Here is a 20,307-nt window from a genome sequence, read left to right on the forward strand (position 1 = left end):
TCAAGACAAACAATATATAGCATCAGGTGGTCAATTAACCTCCTCAATCCTCAAAACCAAACAGACCAACGGTTGTAATTTGTTAACACAGACCACCTATGTATTCTGGTAGCTCCCACAATATGCTCATCTGTTGTCAATAAATTATCTTGCTATGTATAGCTGGTGACAAGTTAGTTTTTATCATCGATCCTAAGCCAATTAACATAGCAAATCAAACATAACTTAGCACACCGTGTACATTCTTTATTTAGTTGCCAGGATACTACAAACTAATGCAGTTCTGAGAAGATAACTAATGCAGTTCTGAGATAGTCGATGGATTGCCTGTAAAGAAAAAGGCCCCTGAAATCTGGGCAGACTAACGAAATTCCGAAGGTTTTCAGGCGAGATCAATACTGAAGAACTGGATTCAGAAAAGAAAACAGAGAACGAGCAGAGTTTTCGTGCTGCGAACGACTTGAACAAGCTTTCCTTGGGTTTGTTACGTGCAAGTTTGTCTGATTAAAACACCAGATCCAATCAATGTGCTATCTCTGTCAGAAGAAAAAAACAAACTGAACGGAAAACCTGCTACAACAAGCAATGCTTCCGGTTAAGCTGGCCAATTATGCGAGAAGCTACTTCTCCAAGAGCTAAACCAAACTGAAAGAGAAACAAAAACAACAGCGTTGATGCGCTGAAAGCTGCAGAATGCCAATCTTCCTTCTCAGTTACCGCACTCGTTCCGAAGGATTTTGTCAGATTATCTACTGCTAACTGATATCCAGAACTTATGTGCTCCACTTCTATCTCTCATTGAGCAACACAATTCTCGAATAAAGTGATATCTGGTATTAGTCTTTTTACTCCTATCAGGAAGCATCGGGTTCTTGTATAAGTTTATAGCCGATTCGCTGTCAGTTTTCAGCACAGCACCACCGGGTTCGCCTCCTGGTATTTCAGCAATCAACCTGCTAAGCCAAATTCCTTGTCATGCTGTTGTAGTAGCCGCAATGTACTCGGCCTCACACGAAGATAAGGCTTTAACATTTGCTAACTAAGCAAACTCCCTACCATCGTAAAGAGCACTCCAGTTGTGCTTTTTCCTGTTATCAAGATCCCTAGTCATATATATCACTGTCACTTGTACTCAATAGCAGTTCTTGACATCTCTTCTTCTCAAATCTGCTGAGCTCGGCAAGGGGGATTGGAACCCTTCCCCGCCGGCCCGCAAAACAAAGCAACATATTAACACGCATTTAATTAATTATTAGCTAACAAACTTAAAAAAAAGATTAATATTATTTTTCTCAAGCAACTTCCCTATACAGGGTTTTTCAAAAATAACATACCATTTAGCTGTTCATAGAGCATGTGTCTGAAAACGAGGAAATAAAAGATGGAAAAGTGTAGAATAAAACAGTGCTCCTGAACCAAGGGTCTGTTTAGATCCCTGGAAAGAATTTTCACCCTGTTACATCGAATGGTTGAACACATTCATGGAGTATTAAATATAAAAAAAAATAACTAATTAGACAGATTGCGAGTAAATTACGAGACGAATCTTTTAAGCCTAATTGCTACATGATTTGACAATGTGGTGCTACAGTAAACATTTGCTACGATGGATTAATTAGGCTTAATAAATTCGTCTCGCAGTTTACATGCGGAATCTGTAATTTATTTTGTTATTATTCTACGTTTAATACTTCAAATGTGTGTCCGTATATCCGATGTGACACGCCAAAACTTTTCACCCCGGATCTAAACATAACCCAAGTACTATCAACTCAATCACCAGGCCTGTCCTTGCTCAGCTTCAACCGAGCATCCATGGAACCTGGTTTTGGTTACAACCTTTCATTGCTGCTTTGTCACTGTTTTTATAATTGCTCCCAGGAGGCTTGTCCCCAGTCAGTCGACAAAGGATCCAATGGTGCCGGGACCACCTATACATTTGTCGATAAATTTTCTCCTGAAATTTGACAGATGTAATTATAATACAATCGTAGTGCAATTACACTGTAACTTATATGCAATTACACTGTAATTTGCATGTAACTACAGTGTAACTTATATGTAACTTTCACATAATTTTGAATCGTTAGATCTATTACAAGATTTGTTTTGGTGAGGAAGAAAACAAATCATAGCACACACATATGTGAAAAAATTTGTTCTCACGACCTCTATTTTACCGAAATAACATGTTACGGAGAGATTTTTGAAAGTTTCATACAAGTTACATTATAGTTACAGTGTAATTATATGCAAGTTACAGTGTAATTACACTACGATTGTACTATAATTATATCTGTCAAATTTTTGGGGGAAAATTTGTCGATAAATATATAGCAAAATCGCAATGCATATGTTGGTCTACTAAACAGTTGATCGCGTGGGGATTGAACCCGGCAAAAGGCAGCCCACTTATCTGATTCAAAAACAGCCCAGTCAATCCGCTTTGTAAGACTTCAGCCCAATAATAAGCAGCCTGTTGTGCCCGGTAGAAAAAAAACAACATATAGATAGACTTTATACATATAAATGTTTATCCATAGAAATTTTATATGTATATACTTTGTACATATAAAAAAATTGTGCATAAATTTTGTATGTATAAGTTTTGTACTTGTAAAATTGAGAACGAATTTATACCTATTCATTCATATGTATAAAAGTTTATACATAAATACTTTATATATATATTTTTATACATTGTTTCCATGTACACATAAATTAATTCAAAATGGACAAATATTTTTGTAAGAAAAATTCGAACATGTGAGCTATGATGCCCATGTGGCTGAGTTCGGCCTGCTGTAGAAAAAGAAATAGGGAATTGCTATGACCAAAGTGAAATATAATACCGATAAAGAAAAGAGGAAATCTTTTTAACACGATAGCCGAACAAAAAACGGAAAACCCAACGCTCCAACGAGAAAGTCCAAACAAGATCAGACGTACTCCCTCCCTCCATACTCGTAAAGGAAGTCGTTTAGGACAGCGACACGATCTCTAAAACACAACTTTGACTTCTTATTTCTATAAAAATATTTATTGAAAAGTGATATATGTATATTTTTATCAAAGTATTTTTCAAGACAAATCTATACATATAATTTTTACATTTTCAAACTCAATAACTTAAGAGTTATTCATGATTTATATGATTTATATTCCTAAAGTTTGACTTAAACATTGTCCTATTGTCCTATATGACTTCCTTTATGAGTATGGAGTAGTACTGCTGTTCGCGCATTAGACTTTCCGATATAACGGTACTCCCTTCAAATATATTTTTTAAGATAAAGAAAGATTTTATTAAACTCAGCCAATTACATGTCACATCCTGATAAATTCATCCCGAAATAAAAATCATTCTCTAAAAGGAATAATAGAATTAATTAAAATTCGAAAAGAATTTGGCAAACTTTAAAATAAGTACAAGAAAAATTCTCCTTGGTCAAAAAGGAGTCCTCAAATTTTACTTGAATTTTCAGAACATCAGAAATAATTATTAAGCAACAACAACAATCAAGAAAGTTTATTAAAAAGAAAACTAAAAATAATCCTCCTTTTCCTTCGGGCCAAGTCTATCCCAAAGTTCCCTCCTCTCCCACGGCCTACGTCCGAAGTCTCACTTCTGTCCCTCTCTTTTTCCTCCCCTCTCTCTCTCGGGCCATCCCTCCCTCCTCTCCTCCTCCAGGGCCGGCCGCCTGGCCCAAGCCGCGCCACCCCAGCCCTACCGCTCCCTTCCTGCCCACTCACGCGCGCCGCACGCACGCTGACTGCGCCCAACCGCGTGGGTCCCACCCCCGGTCATCGTCCTCCTCCCGCTCGCCTCCTCTCTCTCTCCCGTGCAACCCTAGCTCCTTTCCTCCCTCAAATCCGCGCGAATCAATTCCCTTCATTCCAAATTGATTAGGGGGAATTAATCCCCTTTCCTTCCTCTTCAATTTCCCCTAACTTCTCCCATGACCGCCGGCCGCCATTCCCGCCGCCTTTCCCTGCTCTTCCCGTGGCCGGCTCCCTCCCCGCGCCTATAAAATGGAAACCCCTCCGTCCGTTCTCTCGTTTTAGCCTCTTCCTGAGCTCCCACGTGGCCGCACCGCCTCTCCCCGCCATCCTCCTCTCTCTCCCATGCCGCCGGCAGCCTCCAGCCGCCCCGGTCGCCGCGCCAGAGCGCCGGCCGACGTCGCCATCCCCTCCTCCGGCACCGCGGCGTCGACCTCCACCCCAGCCTGCCCTCAGATTCGTCCGGAGACCGCCATCGCCTGTGCCGCCTTTCCCTCGGTCTCGTCGGCACCCACTCCGGCAGCCCCTTCCGCCGTGCCCATGCGCCGGCCGACGTCGCCGTTTCCTCCTCCGGCATCGCAGCGGCAAGGTCACCCTCGGCCTCGCCTCCCCTACCCCGCCAGTGTCCCCGTCGTCATCTTTACCGTTCGTCCTCGTCGACGACTCCTCCGGTCGGCCGTTCCTCCTCGCCAGCTCGCCGTCTCGCTGCGCCGCCACCGTCGTCGGCATCGCAGCGGCGTGTTCCATGCCGTCCTCGCCTCCGTGTAGCTACTGCAGGCTGCCATCATCGTCCTCTTGTCGTTCCCGGTCATCGTGGCATTCGTCCCTCCGTCAAGCCTATCTCGTCCGTCCCCGGCGTTCCGTCAAGTGCGTCGCAGAGCCGTCGTCATCTTCATCCTCGGCTCTGCGTCATCAAGCATTGTGCCTGCCTCGTCACGCTTTCGTCCAAGGATCGCCACCGAAGTCGTCCCCTCGCCGGCTCGCCGTTCATCTCCGTCGTCCCCAAGCCGTCTCCGCTGCGCCCGTTTGTCGTTGTCGTTCCCACGCCTCGTAGCGTGGTGGTAAGTATCCATCCTCTCACTGCCCCGTCCTCGTCCTTTCGGTGTCGCCCCGTGCCCGTTGTGCGGTTATCGACCCCGGTACCTGTGTACTAGTGTCGGTAGTCGTTCGTGTGTGCATGTGGTGACCGTGTTAGTGTGCCCACTCGGTAGCCGTGTGGTTTCCACGTGTGCAGCCCGCGTGGTGTCTAGTGGAGTCCGTTTGTCTGCCACTCGCCTCGGTAGACATACGGGGTCCGCTTCCGTCGACCCGTAGACCGTCCCTGCGTACCTGGTCTACCGTGGTCCTTTAGGTTGACATGTGGGGTCCGCATGTCAACAGCGCAGTCTTCCTGTCTTTTCCAGGCTAGCGCTTACACCTGTTTTATAGTTGCAAAGCCTAATTATAATAATCTGCGAATCTCCATATAACAACATTAAACTTCGGATGACCATATCTTGGTCATACGAACTCTGAATCGACCTGTTCATGTCTCTTAATGTTTGTTATAACCTAAAGAAACATGTGCTTTCTTTTTATGTATCGTTATTGCTTTATTATAGGCTTGTAGCTTTGCTTGTGTGCTCCGCGTAGCTTCTATCGTTTCGAAGGTTCCCGAAGTGTGGTTCGCGGTCGTCGCCAAAGGTTTGGAAGGCCGTTCTCTCTGAGCAAGGCAAGTCGCATCATCCTTGAGCATATTGAATCCCAGTTTATAAAATTATTTTGGTTTAAATTATTGCATTACCGCTTTATTTAAATTCCCGCGTTATCACTATTTTATTTAGCATTACCTATTAATCCTTGTTATAGCCTTATCATTGCAATTGTTATTATCACCTTGCTTACCCTAGGAAAACAAAACCCCAACTAGTGGGTACTCTATTCATGGTTCCACTAGTATGAATTTAGGTAGATGCTTCGCTGATTAATTAGGCAACACTAGGTGGTTTTATAACTTTAGATTTTGGGAGTTTTTATATCATTTGGACATTGTGGAATGGTTGGCTTGTGATGGAATTGAACACACACTCAACCTCTCTATTCAAAACTCCCAAAATAGTTTTAGGCTAGGCTCGAGGTGCATGGTTTTGCTAGGAGCACCTCGGCCACCATAAGGACCGGTCTTCGGGTCTTCTAACCACATGTCTAATGGGTAAGGCTTAACTCGGTGCTCAGTCTAGTCCTGGCAAGAGGACACGGATAGAGATGGACGAAGTCAGGGCTTCATGGACATCTCTAGGGCAAATGAAGGCTACAAGGGCTGCGGCTCGGTAGTCGAGATGTCATGGCATAGGGGCAGTGTTCTGCTGCTAGGGGCTCAATCCTGGCCTACCTGTCCCGGGATTCCGGCCGTAGGCGAGGTTGGGTCGGTGTTTTTGTCTAGGATGGGTAAAGGGGTTATGCCACATTCTTTATGACGGGTTCCACGGCCTTGGATTGCGGCGTAAAGATGTGTCTTGTGGGTAAAGATGTACACCTCTGATCAGAGTATAATCTATTCGAATAGTCGCGCCATTGGTTATGGGCAAGCCTAGTAATGTACCCAAGTTAGCGGTTTAATTCTTAAAACTTGCTTAACAACTAAAATATGGAATGGTTGGCCTGGGTTGGTTTGGGACGAGCTGGGACCTGGGTCTGGTTGCCAGTTCGGTCTGAATCATCGTAGGCCTTGGGTTAAGGCAGGTTTGTGTGGGTTCACGGCCTTGATTAATAATATTGTGTAGCTTTAGAATCGTGTTTACAAAATAGCTTTGAGCAACTAAGTAACTTTTAAATGCTGTTTACTGCAAAACTTAACCCCTATATTATCAACCCTTTTACCCCTTGCATTAATCATGCATCTCCCGGTGTGGCTTGCTGAGTAATGTGGTTGTACTCATTCTTGCTCTATCTTTCCCCCCTTCAGTAAGAGAAGCTTTGAAGAAGAAGTCCTAGGTGGAGTCCTGGCTTATACCCCAGTTGACCACCTGTGAAGATGGAGCCATAGGCCTGCTAGTCTGCTGTTGTTTATTTTTGATTGTTAGGCATGAAGTGCCGTTGTAATAATGTAAATATTATCGATATAATAAAGATGTCCCTTTTGGATCATGTTTGTGTGGTGTACCCCGGCTTTTCCTGGGACGGGGATTAATACACTAGCATTTGGGAAAAGGTATTTTTCCGGCCATGACATTACATCAAGATGATACCAAATCACTGAGCACACTTCCAGCCTCTGCATAACTAGGATGCACACGGTTATAGGCCATTAAATCTAAGACAAAATCACTGCACATGTCCCTCGGTAAAAACCTCCCTGACCCGCTGCTGATCTAAGCATAGACAACCCATAGTAACCAAATCCTGCAAACCCGGTTTCTGCAGTATAAACCAAATGGACAGCCAATGGATAACTAAATAAACAACTTGCACAAAAGAAATAACTTTTCTGTCCAAAACCATATCATTTCTGCATAACCAAAGCGACCAACAAGTACACTATGTTGATTGCTACATTGTACTTGTAAATCATGACATAGGGTTGTAAATCTTTTTGAACTCTTCAAAGTCAACTAGTAAACATGTGTGAAACACTATGTTGTGAAGTAGAAGTAGACTTGGAAAAGGTCTTGGTTTGGTCCCCAATCAACTTCTTTGATCATCCTTGCATTCGTTGCGCTCGGTCTCTTTTCCTTCGCCCAAGCAAGTACCTCTGCAAACGAAAACACACAAATCTCATTGTGTAGTTACGTTTGTTTAAATATATAACAAGTAAATCCAATGTAGAACATATGCACCTTTCGTTGATTAATACATAAGGTAGTCATGGTTATATCCGAGCTAGTTGTGTCCTCATCATGACTGACCAAACTAAGTTAGCAAAACGACATTTAAAGTACAAGTGTTTAATTGTCTCCTTGCTGTGACAAAAAAACAATTTTGATTGCCTTGCCAATTACGTTTAGCTAGATTGTCCTTGGTTAGTACAACTCCACGACGAAGGTACCAAAGAAAAATCTTGACCTTCAGTGCCACCTTCAGTTTCTAGAGGCGTCTGTTGTATATTTGGGACATCACTATGAACTAGTGCCAAGTAGTGAGTTTTCACAGTAAACTGCCCACTAGGGGTCAAATTCCATCGGAACTCATCTTGCTCCTGGCCTAGTTTAGAATTAGCAAACCGTGGTAATATGTTATTCCAGGCTACTAATTTTGAACCAATTAAATCCCTTCTTCATGAAATGAATGGAGAGCCAGATTGAAAGACCTCTGCAACAGTACTTTGTTTATGGAGAAAATTCCCTGTGTGCCACTGAAAGTTCGTCCAATCCCTTCTATACCCTTAAGACTTAAGACTTGCTCATTCCCTTCCATATCCCTAAATTCCAGTTTTGATCCCTTCTATACCCCTTCTGTTAGTTGACAGTTAGTTTATAGTTAAATTCCTACCATAAAGTCCATTTTGCCCTTTGGTATCGAGAATATATAAATTTATGAAGCATATTGATGCATAGTATAAATTTATTGTATGCGTCTATTATATATATGACTTAATTTTGTGAGATATTATTTAACAAAAAAATTTTGATCTCGCATAACAAAAATAAATTATCATAAATAATATTTTGCATAACAAAGTCATATTTATGAAAATTTATTTTTAGATATTAAATAAAAAAACTATTTATTAGTTTTTAAAAATTATTTATTTAGCACATAAATAGATTTATGTTATAAAAATGTCTTACTACTATAACAAAATATGCTATATATACAATTTTTAATGGTAAAAAAATATTTTTTAGTATCTAAAAATAAATTTTATCATAGATAAAAATTATTTGTTTTGCCTTCTGGGAGGCGAAACTAAATTATTATATTTGTTAAATAATATCTCATAAAATAAACTCGTAAATATAATAGTCGTATACAAGAAATTTATACACTCCGTCAATATACTTCATAAATTTATATTTTCTTGATAGCAAAGGGCAAAATAGACTTTATGACAGGAATTTAACGATCAACTAATGGTCAACTAATGGAATGGGTATAGAAGGGATCGAGACTAAAATTTAGGGGTATAGAAGGGAATGGGCAAATCTTAGGGGCATGGAAGGGATTGGGTGAAATTTTAGGGGTACGCAGGGTTGCATTTCCCAATCATTTGTCTAACAATATTGTAAAGGCTATGCTACTGTTCTCGAAGGCTTGCATTTCACAACCATTTGTCTTCCCATAATCTATTTGGGGATCCATCCTTAGTTATAAAGGATCGGAAACAGAAAAAGTCTTGTTTCACCTGAATTAGGCTAGCCAAAAATGTGAATCCCAGATTTCCACCGAACTTGAGAAAGAGGTTGTGAACCCAGATACTTATTTTGTGTTAGCTGTTGCGAAATTCCATCTGTAGTAAGCAACCTATATAACCACTTGCTAAGTAAAGCTATATTTTTAATTTTCAGATCATGAATTCCAAAGCCCCCTTGGTGTTTAGGGCGGCAAAGAATGTCGCATCTAGCGAGATGGTACTTCTTTTTTGGCCATCGCTCTGCCAATAAATCCTAGAGGGATAATAGTCAACTTTTTGCATACCCCTTTTGGTATTGCAGAGAAAGACATCATATATATTGGGATGCTACTAAGCACTAAGTTAATCAGACTATGTCATCCTCCTATAGATAAAAGCTTTCCTTTCCAGCTACTAAGTCGCTTCTCAAATTGTTCCACACAACATTCCACTCAGCATTTCTTAGATTCTTATATTGTATTGGGATACCCAAGTACCTAATAGGAAATTCACCTATGGAGCAACCGAATAGTTTAGTGTATTCTTTTCCAAAGGCTTCAGCTTCACCAAAGGAATATAATTCACTTTTATGGAAGTTTATCTTAAGACCCGATAGTTTCTCAAAAGCATAAAGCAATAGTTTCATGTTGCGAGCTTTCTCCAAGTCATGTTCCATAAAGAGAAGCGTATAATCGGTATATTGTAGGACAGGAGAGACCACCATCAATGAGATGCGGCACTACTCCCATAATTTACCCACCTGCTTTGGCTCTTTCGATTAGAACAACAAACATGTCAGCTATGATATTAAAGAGCTTTGGTGATAAGGGGTCTCCTTGTCATAAACCTTTCTTAGTATGGAAGAAATGTCCAACTTCACCATTGACTTTTAAAGCCACACTCCCTCCTGAAACAAAAGATTCGACCCAAGAGATCCACTTGGGCGAAAATCCTTTTATCCATAAGGTTTACAACAAAAAAGGCCATTTGACTTTATCATAGGCTTTCTCAAAGTCAACTTTGAAGATAACCCCATTCAGCTTCTTACGATGCAGTTCATGTACTATCTCATGAAGAACAACAAAACCTTCAAGAATGTTACATCCTTGCATGAAGGCAGCTTGTGTAGGGCTCACCACACGGTCTGTCACATAATTAATTTTGTTTGTCGTGACCTTCGTGAATATTTTAAAGCTTACATTCAACAGACAAATAGGTCTGAATTGTTGCATTTTATTTGCTTCTTGTACTTTCGGAAGGAGTGTTATTATACCAAAGTTGAGACCAAATAGTGGGAGATTTCCTGCATGGAGTTCTTTGAACAGATTCATCAGATCAACCTTGATGATATCCCATAATTTTTTATAGAACTCCGTGTTGACGGTCGTTATCGATCAGTTTCAACTGTCAATATTACCAAAATAGAGGAGAACTAGTGATGCTTGCAATGCATAAATATGTTAGAATAATAATATTGCACTAGTAGTAGGTATACTAATCTTTTGCAGAGAATGACAATAAAGTGGAGGAGAATCGACATCAACACAGACAATAAATCAATCGGACGATATCGAGAACCAGACTTATGTATGAATGGGCCAAGAACTCAGAATTGACATGACGAATTGGGCCAAAATTCACAAGTCTACGAAGTGAAGCAAAAGGGGAGGCTGACTGCCGAAATTGGGCCAGGTCGACCCAGCCCATGGTTCGGCCGAACCCCCCGCAGCTCCGTTTAATCCAGGGTTCCCTTGGACGGCTGAGATTGCTCCCCAATGATGGTTGGATGGTATTACCAACCATTCCAACCGTCACAATCGTCATTGGGAGGCTATAAAAGGAGCTCTCATCCTCACTTCACTCACACACCTCAAGCAATATCTATCTCATTTCTCTCAAGTTTAGTTTAGTACTATCAAGCTGGTGGAATAGAAATAGAGTAGAAATCAGGAGTCCGGAAGCCTTCGGAAGAGTTCGGGTATGGCTCTATTAGCTTTTCTCTTCTCTTTTGTAAGCTGTGTACTTTTATTAGAAAACTCTTCTAAATACATTTATGGTATTGTAATACTTTCCGAGTATATGAGTACCTACTTTACATTATATTCATGTTATACTAAATATACGGCTAGCTTATCTGGGAGATGCTTTGGTGCGGGTATAATGTTTGCTTATGCAATTACTCTATGTCATGACGATGATATTAGAGTAGTATCTAGTAGTTTAGACGTGGTGTCTAGATTACGGGATATCATTATTTGGGGTTATATATTGCGTATAAGAGGTGGGACGCTGATGGTGACAGCTCAGTACGAGTATTCCTCCGCGCCGGTATATGATCCTAAGTTAATTCCCTAGGGAGGGTATTCCTCCATATTTAGCCCCGGTTGTATGGTCATGACGGGCTGTCGTAAGGAACTCGGCAGTCAGGTGTGGCTTCTCGAAGTACCAGGAGGGCATTGGATAGAGGGTATTAGCTAGTATATCAGTTATCTAGAATGTATGTATACTATGTATATTAGAAGTATAGGAATAGATTTTCTTTCTCTTTTCTTTCCACTTAGCTTAGATAATATATTATGAGAATGAGTAGTTAATGCTTGTGTGTCACTCTACCCTTGGATTATCTTAACTCTTGCTTAGAATATGATTATCACAAGTAATATATAAATTATTAGTTGAGTTCTCTCTACATGATCTTCCCACGGGATAAAATAAATATGATACCCTTAGAATACTCTCGGGTGAAATGATACAATGGTATATCCGTGTGCTTGCGGATGAACTCTGTAACCATAATATACCAGAAGTATTTCTGCGCCATTGCTGAGAATTATATTTCTAGTAATATCGTTAAGTAATACCAACACTCCGCTAGAAAACCATCTGGTCTAGGGGCCTTGTTATGTTTTTTTTATCAAAACACGGTGAGGGAGGCCCCCACGGAATATATTAAAGGAAAGGGAGTATTTAGTTATTTACAAAGGCAAGAGAAAAAAAACTAGAAAAATAATTATTACAACTGCATAATCCGTGATTGCACTAAAGGTCTATGCACCTCCTTCAGTCTAGTTAAATGTAGACTCAGATCTGACTTCAAATTTTTCTTCCAAGAAGAAACTGAAGGCTGATTGCCCTGAAAAATTAGACCATTCCTTTCCTTCCAAATATTCCAGGCAACAAGCAGAAAAAGTTCCATGAAACAAGGGAAAGGAAATGAAGGACTTTGGGGCTGAATCATTAGATGAAAGTCCAAAGAGGTAGACCAAATCCAGCCCAAAGGGGCCTTGTTATGTTCCGTCCCAAACACAGGTCCTTGGATCTCCTCTTCCAAAAAATGTGTCGTTAGGAATTCATTTTCTGACACTGTCACCTGAGATATATCTATTCTAGATTCATCTAGTGTAAAATGAGAATCCTCAGGTTGGCCAAAAAGTTGAAATTAGAAATTGGTGATGTAGTATTTGAGAGCTACATTCCCTTCTATCTTTCCAGGGGCGGAGCTAGGTTTGGAGGAGACCGGGGGGGGGGGGGGGCTTAGCCTTCTTCTTCCTCCTCCAGCCCCCTCTCTCCCCCCATTTTCTTCTTCCTCTCCCTCCTTTCCCCCCTTCTCCTCCCTAACAACTCCATGGAGTCCAGCAGGGTAGTGGGGGCTGAAGCCCGCTCCGCCCCCACGCTGGCTCCGCCGCTGTATCTTTCCTACCTCTTGGTCAAGGAAATAAATCATTTTTTCCTGTAATTACCATTGGCAATCATGTGATAATATTTACTCATAGCTATCAACCTGTTAACAAACTGAAGACAAAACATAGCGTAATATGACCCAAAGCTGCCATGGTGCCATTGTCAGCGTTGTTGACACTTGCGCAATCAGACAATCAAATAAATCCACTCTGCATTAACTACTCCCTTGTTCGCTGCAATACCAGTTGATCAATAGAGATAACCAAAACAAATCCCTAGAGATTCATATGGTGACATTGCTTCTGAACAATTCAAGTACCAAACACTATATATTTACTAATTCAACCAAATTTTGTGTACAAAGCAAATCGGTATTACACTTATTTTTAAAAAAATGGTATTACACTACTGGAATGTACTCCTGCTTCTCATGTGCCAACTCCCAGGCATTATCTATATATCTGTTGGCTAAAAATTGATTAGTATCGTCTAGATAGAAACTGGCCTAACAAAGAGACTCTCAACTGTCTCCTGAAGATGTGTGGAGAATGTGTAGGCGTCCTTTCTCTTCCCGTAAAAGAATGTCGCGCAAATAGCTAAATTCAACACTTGTTGCACTGCTGGGAGGAGCTCACGATGTTCACAGAGAGCCTGGTTGATCGTCCTCCATTCATCTTCTATCATCAAGTCGATCTTGGTGAAGGCGCCCTCGCTTGTGACCTTGTTCTCATTCATGTAGCACTCCACTGTGCTCACCACGTCCCCCCTGTTCTTTCTTCCACGCTGCTTGTCATGTTTGGAACATAAGTTGGTTACTTTTTTTGAAATGTTTGTTTTCAGTATGTTTTAGAGAGTAACTAAGTAGTGCTCGTGTTAATGTTGAATTCATGAATTTTACAAAATTCAATTCAATTCTTGCATTTTACGGAAAAGTTCTTCCATTCAATGGGAACATATTCTATGCACACATGCTTCTCTTGTACACACTAACTAACAAATTTCACCAACAAATCTAGAAAAGAAAGTACAAATACTTATGTGCAAAGTCTTAACATGATAAAAATGATAAAATTTATGATAGTTTTATGATAGTTTTGAGAGTATAAATCTGTCATATTTTTATCTTTTTTGTTGATCCTAATATATAACGAATTTGAAAATGAGACTTTACACATTGTCATAATACTACTAAAAGTACATATACAGTTTTTCTAAAATTTTTTGGGATACTTTTTAGTTAGTGTGTATGGTGTGCACACGAGGAGCCTTGTGTGCATAGGATATGTTTCCGCATTCCATACTCCAAAGCAGGCCAAACTAATAATTCTATACTCCTCTTATACTTTTGTAATGTAGATGTGATAAATCAGTACGGTATCTGTTCCATTTTGACAATGTCTATGTCATATGTGTTGATCTCTACCTTTCTCATCAATTTGTGTTATAAACTTAATACTCCTTCCGATTCAATCTCTTTGTCATTATAATTGTATCCTATGTCAAATATTTATATCTTTGACCATCAATTTCTACAAAGTTGTATAGTTTATCAATATGCGAGTTATATACTATGAATGTATTGCTCATGGTGAATCTAAAAACATAAATTTTATTATGTGAAACTACACAAATTTCATGAACTTGATGGTTAAAGATTGCAATGTCTGATTTAGGACAAAACTAGAACGATAAAAAATTTTAAAATGAAGAATAAATTATGAACTCTACGAATAAACAGTGTGATGTGCATTATATTGTTAAAATGTTACATTCACTAATTAAGGACCAATCCAAGTAATTAACTTGTACCTTAAATGCCGCAATGTCATTCATGAAACGTGTTATCTTTGCACACGCTATTTTGGCACCAATATCATTTGCTGCCCACTCAAATGCTTCGTTCGTTAGTGCATCACCTCGACCGACTGTAGTAGACACACATAGTAGTGGCACGGTTGAGGTTACCGTAGACAAAGCCACTTGCTCTTCAAAGCTTGGCTTGTAATTCTGATATGACCATTCCGCTTCTTGAAGATAATAAGCAGATAGATTTTGGAACTACATACATGTTAAGGAAATTAGCCACTATACTAGCAATATATAATAGTGCTGTTTTCAGCAAAAAGAAAATGCCGTCCACCTTTTTTTTGTTTTCACTGCAACATGCGGGGTTTGTACTAGTTCCTATGTTCTTGTGCCCAATCAAATGCAATTAGTGCGACAAAACTACTCTATAAATTAACAGACATAACCAACATAAACCCAAGAATTTGAAGGCTGCGTTAAAGAAAAGTTCAATATACAGGAGTAACATTTGCAGTATAAATATAACAATGAGGGAGTAAACGCTACTAAACGTACAGCTTTTTTTGTGTGATCAATTCGGTATTGGCCATCATCCTCCACATGAATCTCAAACTCCTTGAAGGTTTTTAACAGTGCACTGTAGAACTTCTTAATGTATTCTGGTAGGAATGCGGTAGCGCTCTCATCCCATCTGCAAATAAGGGAAGTTTGTAATTTGGATTAAAATTATTCGCATATATCCATTATAGTTCAGCAGAAAAATCATGGAAACACTCCCGAAGTTCTAGAAGTTACGTAGAAATTACTTCACACAGAAGAGGTGATATCACACAATCATGTCAGCATTTCAGCTCAGAATCGATTCAGTTTGGTACAAATGAAATTCATAAAATACAATGGTAAATACAGAAAAAAAATACTTCAATTTATTTTGTTTTGCCTCTTTTCACTCCTCTATTTGTAAATTTCAATCCATCAAATGGATTGATCTAGATCTTAAATTATGACATGCTTTTATATATCACCTCTTCTATTTTAGGAACTTTTAGAACATCGAACATAGTTTATGGAGCGGTTCTCTTAATGTCACTAAATTGGTCAGTTTCATAGGATATTTCACTTAGTTTAACATATTAAACAAACCTTTGGATGGCTTCATTCAGCTTCCTGCATTCCTGGATCGTGGCATAGGAATCATAAGTGTCATCCATAAGGATTATGAATGCAATTATCTTGGTAAAGATCATTCGTGCAAGCGCTGAGTCTTCCTCGTAGAACACAACATAGGACCAAACGTAGGACTCCACCACGCGATCCCTAATGTAACTTAAACCCATGTATCCATAAAGATCTTTCCACCACCTGAAATTTAAGTGATTCAGGATTTTAGGTGCATGCTAGTAGTCTGTTGAAGATAAGTTAGGAGCATCGACTATTGCAACAGATTAATATGGAGAATACATACTTATCAAACATATATTTCTCCTAAAATATAAAGGTATTTGACTTATATAGTGTATGTATGTTTGTGCTGTCTAGATTGCAGTAGACAATAGTTTATAGCACCTTATGAGATTCATAAAAATAGATACATTTAATAAATGAGTACACTTGCCGCATTCTATTTTTTTCACTTTTTTGTCAGGAAATGGTGGAGGCATTTTATGGTGCCATTAAACAGTTCTACTGCATTGCAAACAATAGTGAAATGAAAACAATAATGAAATAAAAACTTATATGTCACCTTGCTGTCGTCTTGTTAGTTTTCTTGATATGTTACAGAACGTGCACAAAAAACAAGAACACAACATTATCCAGACATTGAAAACATCCCACTCTGATCCACCTAGCTCACATCTTGGATTCTTGAGTTATTTTAAGTTTCTTTCCACTATGAAGATCCTAAAGATGCCTCTATGGAGGTAAATGACATGAAAAATGTCTTTCCACATCTAGCTAAATTAGAATGCTCCAAAAATGTGTTTACAAGATAATTTTGCACTTATCATATCTCAAAACAATCCCTAGCTCCATTAAATTTCAGATTTTAGAGAATATGGGTCGGCACAAGTTTTTATAGTACTGTTAGGACATCATAGATATAAATATATATATAAGAAACATGCTTACTCAGAAATAGCTTTAAGCTCCTTTAAGTGGACATGCTGCAGAAGGTTAAAATCCAGCATTGCAAGTTCTAGAAGAATGGGAATGTGCCCTTCTTCTTGTCTATACTCCGGCATATAGCACAAAGTTTCCATTCTTCTGTACGTCCTTGGTAATGGTACATCAAGGGCACGATTGATTTGATCAATTAGATGTGGATTGAGATCAGTTCCACTACTCAATGATGCAAGATGTTGCGTTGCAAAAGAGATGGCTTCTTCAAGTTCTGGCTCATCGTGTGTGAGAAGATGGGCTGCGTTGTATAAACTTAATAAGCCCCTTGGGTCATTAGTTATTCCACTAACAAACCTCCCATCATCGCCTTTGAATTTGTTGAATACATCTGCAAAATATATTGCTTAATTTATAAGTAATATAAGAGTGGATCTAACTATCCATTATATGAAAAGTTTGTCCTTTCATATAAGCAAAAATACTTTTAATATGGAAAAAAATACAATTTATATTCCTTCCATTTAACGATTTTAAGTGACTATTTAGCACGAACCTACCTAAATTATCATAAGTGGCATATCAGTGCCATATACATGGGAGACAAAACAACCCTAATTTAGATTGTGGGTGTTAAACTGAATAGTTTTTTTTTCTAGGCTCCATAACTTCCAGCTTCATTTCAATATACATTTCTATTTGTTTGTGTTCTGATGTTTTGTTTTGGATCAATAAAGAAAAACATTGTGATTGTGACCTAAAATGATAAATGCAATTCTAATGAACTGCTACAAAATGATAAAAAAATGTCTTGGCTATGTCCGAAATAGGTAAAATGCAAGTACGATAAACTCCTAGTTCAAAATTTGTAATAGAGATTGATACCTGGAGATACATGAAAGCCATGCTGCCTAAGCAAACGAAACCGCAGAGCAACATCATGGAGGCTAGAGCTAATGAATTCACTTGCATTGATTTCACTTAGTGAGTATTCTATCTCTTCTTTGAAGAGGTGATCTATTCCGAGATGTTGGATTGCATCTACTAACTGCAACCTTCCCTCTGTGCTGTCGCATGTCTCAAACATTGTGCGGACATCGTCCTTCAGCTTTTCAGCCCTCTCCACCATCCATCCCTCTGATCTCTGCTTACTTGCATGCATCAATTTGAATCGTTACAAAACCAATCTACCAGAACAAAATATATTGGAAATTAAGAACAACACTTTCAACATAATGGTTTCCTCTTTTGTAAAAAAAAAACTTGTGGTTCCAGTGGAGTTGTTGTAAATAATCACAAAACTCTTGTTAGATAACCAATGGCTTATAGAAACAAGATAAAATTAACTACAATAACAACATCAAATATGATACACGATAGATCAAGAACTTATAATAATAAAGACCAAGGGAGCAGTGCATGCCAATCTAAATTAACTACTTGTAGCTTGTACGTAAATGCATTAACATGCAGGGATTGAAAAGTCGGACTGCCCTTACCCCGGTAAGCAACTATCTCGCATGTTTTTTTCTGTATCTTATCAAAATTTTGTGAATTTGGTTAAATTTTGTTCAAATTCAGTCAAAATTTATTAAAATTTGAAATAATTTCGTGCAAAAAGGTTTTAAAATCGTGAAATTCATGAAATTTTCGGTGGTCACCGAAATTTCGACCTTCCTGAAAGTGTAAGCCATGATTAAAATACCCACTACCTTGTTTTTTTTATTTTTATGATAACAACAAAATCTTTAATTGGATTAATATTAGTTCATCAGTTTTTTTATCATAATTAAGATAATTAAACATAGAAAGATGTAAATATATAAATGTATTACATATATATATACATGCCTGCAATGGTTTTGGCTCGTAGTTGATAAAGAAATCCCTCCACACAGACGGCTCAAAACCAGAAGCCTCCTTTCCAGCAGCAGCGATTATTTCATCCTCTCCGGACGGTATGCCGACGGGTGTGCCGACGATGCTTGCACGTCCTCGCAGCGCTGTTCTACTTCGCCGAAACGAAGCACGGTTCGGACGGACACGCAAAACATACGGCACGGCGACCGCCATAGTTTGTACCGGACCGTGGGAGAGGAAACGGAGGCAATGCGACGACATGGTTAATTTCCCTGAAAATTTCGAACCTTTTTGCTACAAGATTGATCGGAGGATCAGCGAGAGAATTGGTATGAATGTGTGTTTGCAATGTTTGCTCTGCTGCTCCAATTTGGAATTGGATATATATAAATAAGCATGGAACAGTACGAAACCAACTTCAGTAGATGGCGCCCGTCGTCAAACCATATGCACAGTACGTGGCTGCTAACAAACGTTTTTCAGCATCGGTCTGAAAACGTTCTCTGACTGGAGACTGTGTCAGCGGCGGCGTCGGCCGTCGCCCCATACAGGACAGAAAACCTTTGTATGCACGCACCTAGTGTGTGCGGATTTCGTATTATACCGATCGACGCTTGTTCCTGCATCCTGCGAGTTCCATTTTTAAGAAAACCACAAGAAAGATGGGGCAGCAGCTAGATCGCAGCACCAAATATCCTCTATGTGTCTCGGTTGTTCTTTCTCGTCGTCTTGCACGTGTTCTAGCACTAGTTCTCCTTGCCACCTGGAAATTAGGGTTCACTTGTTTGGTAGGGCTTAACTTCTAAATTTAACTAGTTTTGTTTGGATTGAAATTATAGAACAACTTAGACCCAGTCACATATCCCTAGTTCATTTTCTGAGAGCTGTACCCTAGCCATCTCTACTCTATTTTGGTTGAAGCTGAAACTGTTTGATTAGGCTTCAGCTTGGCTAGAGATGTGCTAAACATGTCCTTACACTAGTGGCAGATCTATGATTTAGGATATGGGTGGTCCGATCCAAATTTTTTTTTCTACACGTAGTAAATATAACGATGCTAATATATACAATGCAAATATAAATAATATAGACCAAAAGTATACTATGATATACTACAAAACATCTTAAAACATATAAAATTAGTAATTAAGTAAAATTTTAACACAAAGAATCTTATATGGCTATAAAAATTTGAAGAAAATTGCCATACTACTATTTTTCTTTTCGGGTTTATGTCTCTATTGACCATGAAAGTGTTCATTATATTTTATTCATCCACTTCATTACATCGACTATGTATGGGACTAATATCGAGAAGGTTCAGAATTCATATGAATTTGTTTCCGAGATAAAGACATTAAGGTGCTCATCAAAGATGTGCAGATGTAGTACATTATTTTGAGATGAGAATAGTGAAATCATCAAACACATTCGCCACATAGCAGCAATGCTATCTTTTTATCACCATAAAGCACATTTCATCAATAGAATAAGATGGGGAACTTTACCTATTGTCCATTCAAGGTGATGGTCGGCAGGGTGTCGGGCGGCGAAGGTGGTCGGTGGCTTGGTGCTCCACTCATTCGTGACTTCGTGGTCTGCCGGTGCAGCGCAGCTCTCCTCTCGGCTCTCAGTCTCCTTGCCCGTGCGCGGTGACTAACTGGCGTGGGCGCATGGTGAAAATATGATTCAGCTAATGAGGGCGGCGGCGCGAAGAGGAAAACGAGGAGTTGATCGCGAGGATAGGCGCGCGC

General features: G+C 39.5%; 1 protein-coding gene across 1 annotated transcript; it reads right to left on the bottom strand.

The window, feature by feature from the left end:
• Positions 1–13,060: 13,060 nt before the first annotated feature.
• Positions 13,061–18,910, bottom strand: LOC4335522 (tau-cadinol synthase). Its single transcript, XM_015779685.3, has 7 exons — positions 18,545–18,910; positions 17,579–17,837; positions 16,706–17,084; positions 15,719–15,937; positions 15,131–15,266; positions 14,579–14,827; positions 13,061–13,552 (listed from the first exon to the last, which is right to left on the bottom strand). Exons 1-7 carry the CDS (start codon positions 18,812–18,814, stop codon positions 13,259–13,261), a joined length of 1,806 nt encoding a protein of 601 aa, XP_015635171.1. The 5' UTR covers positions 18,815–18,910; the 3' UTR covers positions 13,061–13,258.
• Between the last annotated feature and the right edge of the window lie 1,397 nt (positions 18,911–20,307).

This window comes from Oryza sativa, chromosome 4 (genome assembly GCF_034140825.1).
Source record: "Oryza sativa Japonica Group chromosome 4, ASM3414082v1".
In the NCBI taxonomy this organism is placed as follows: Eukaryota; Viridiplantae; Streptophyta; class Magnoliopsida; order Poales; family Poaceae; genus Oryza; species Oryza sativa.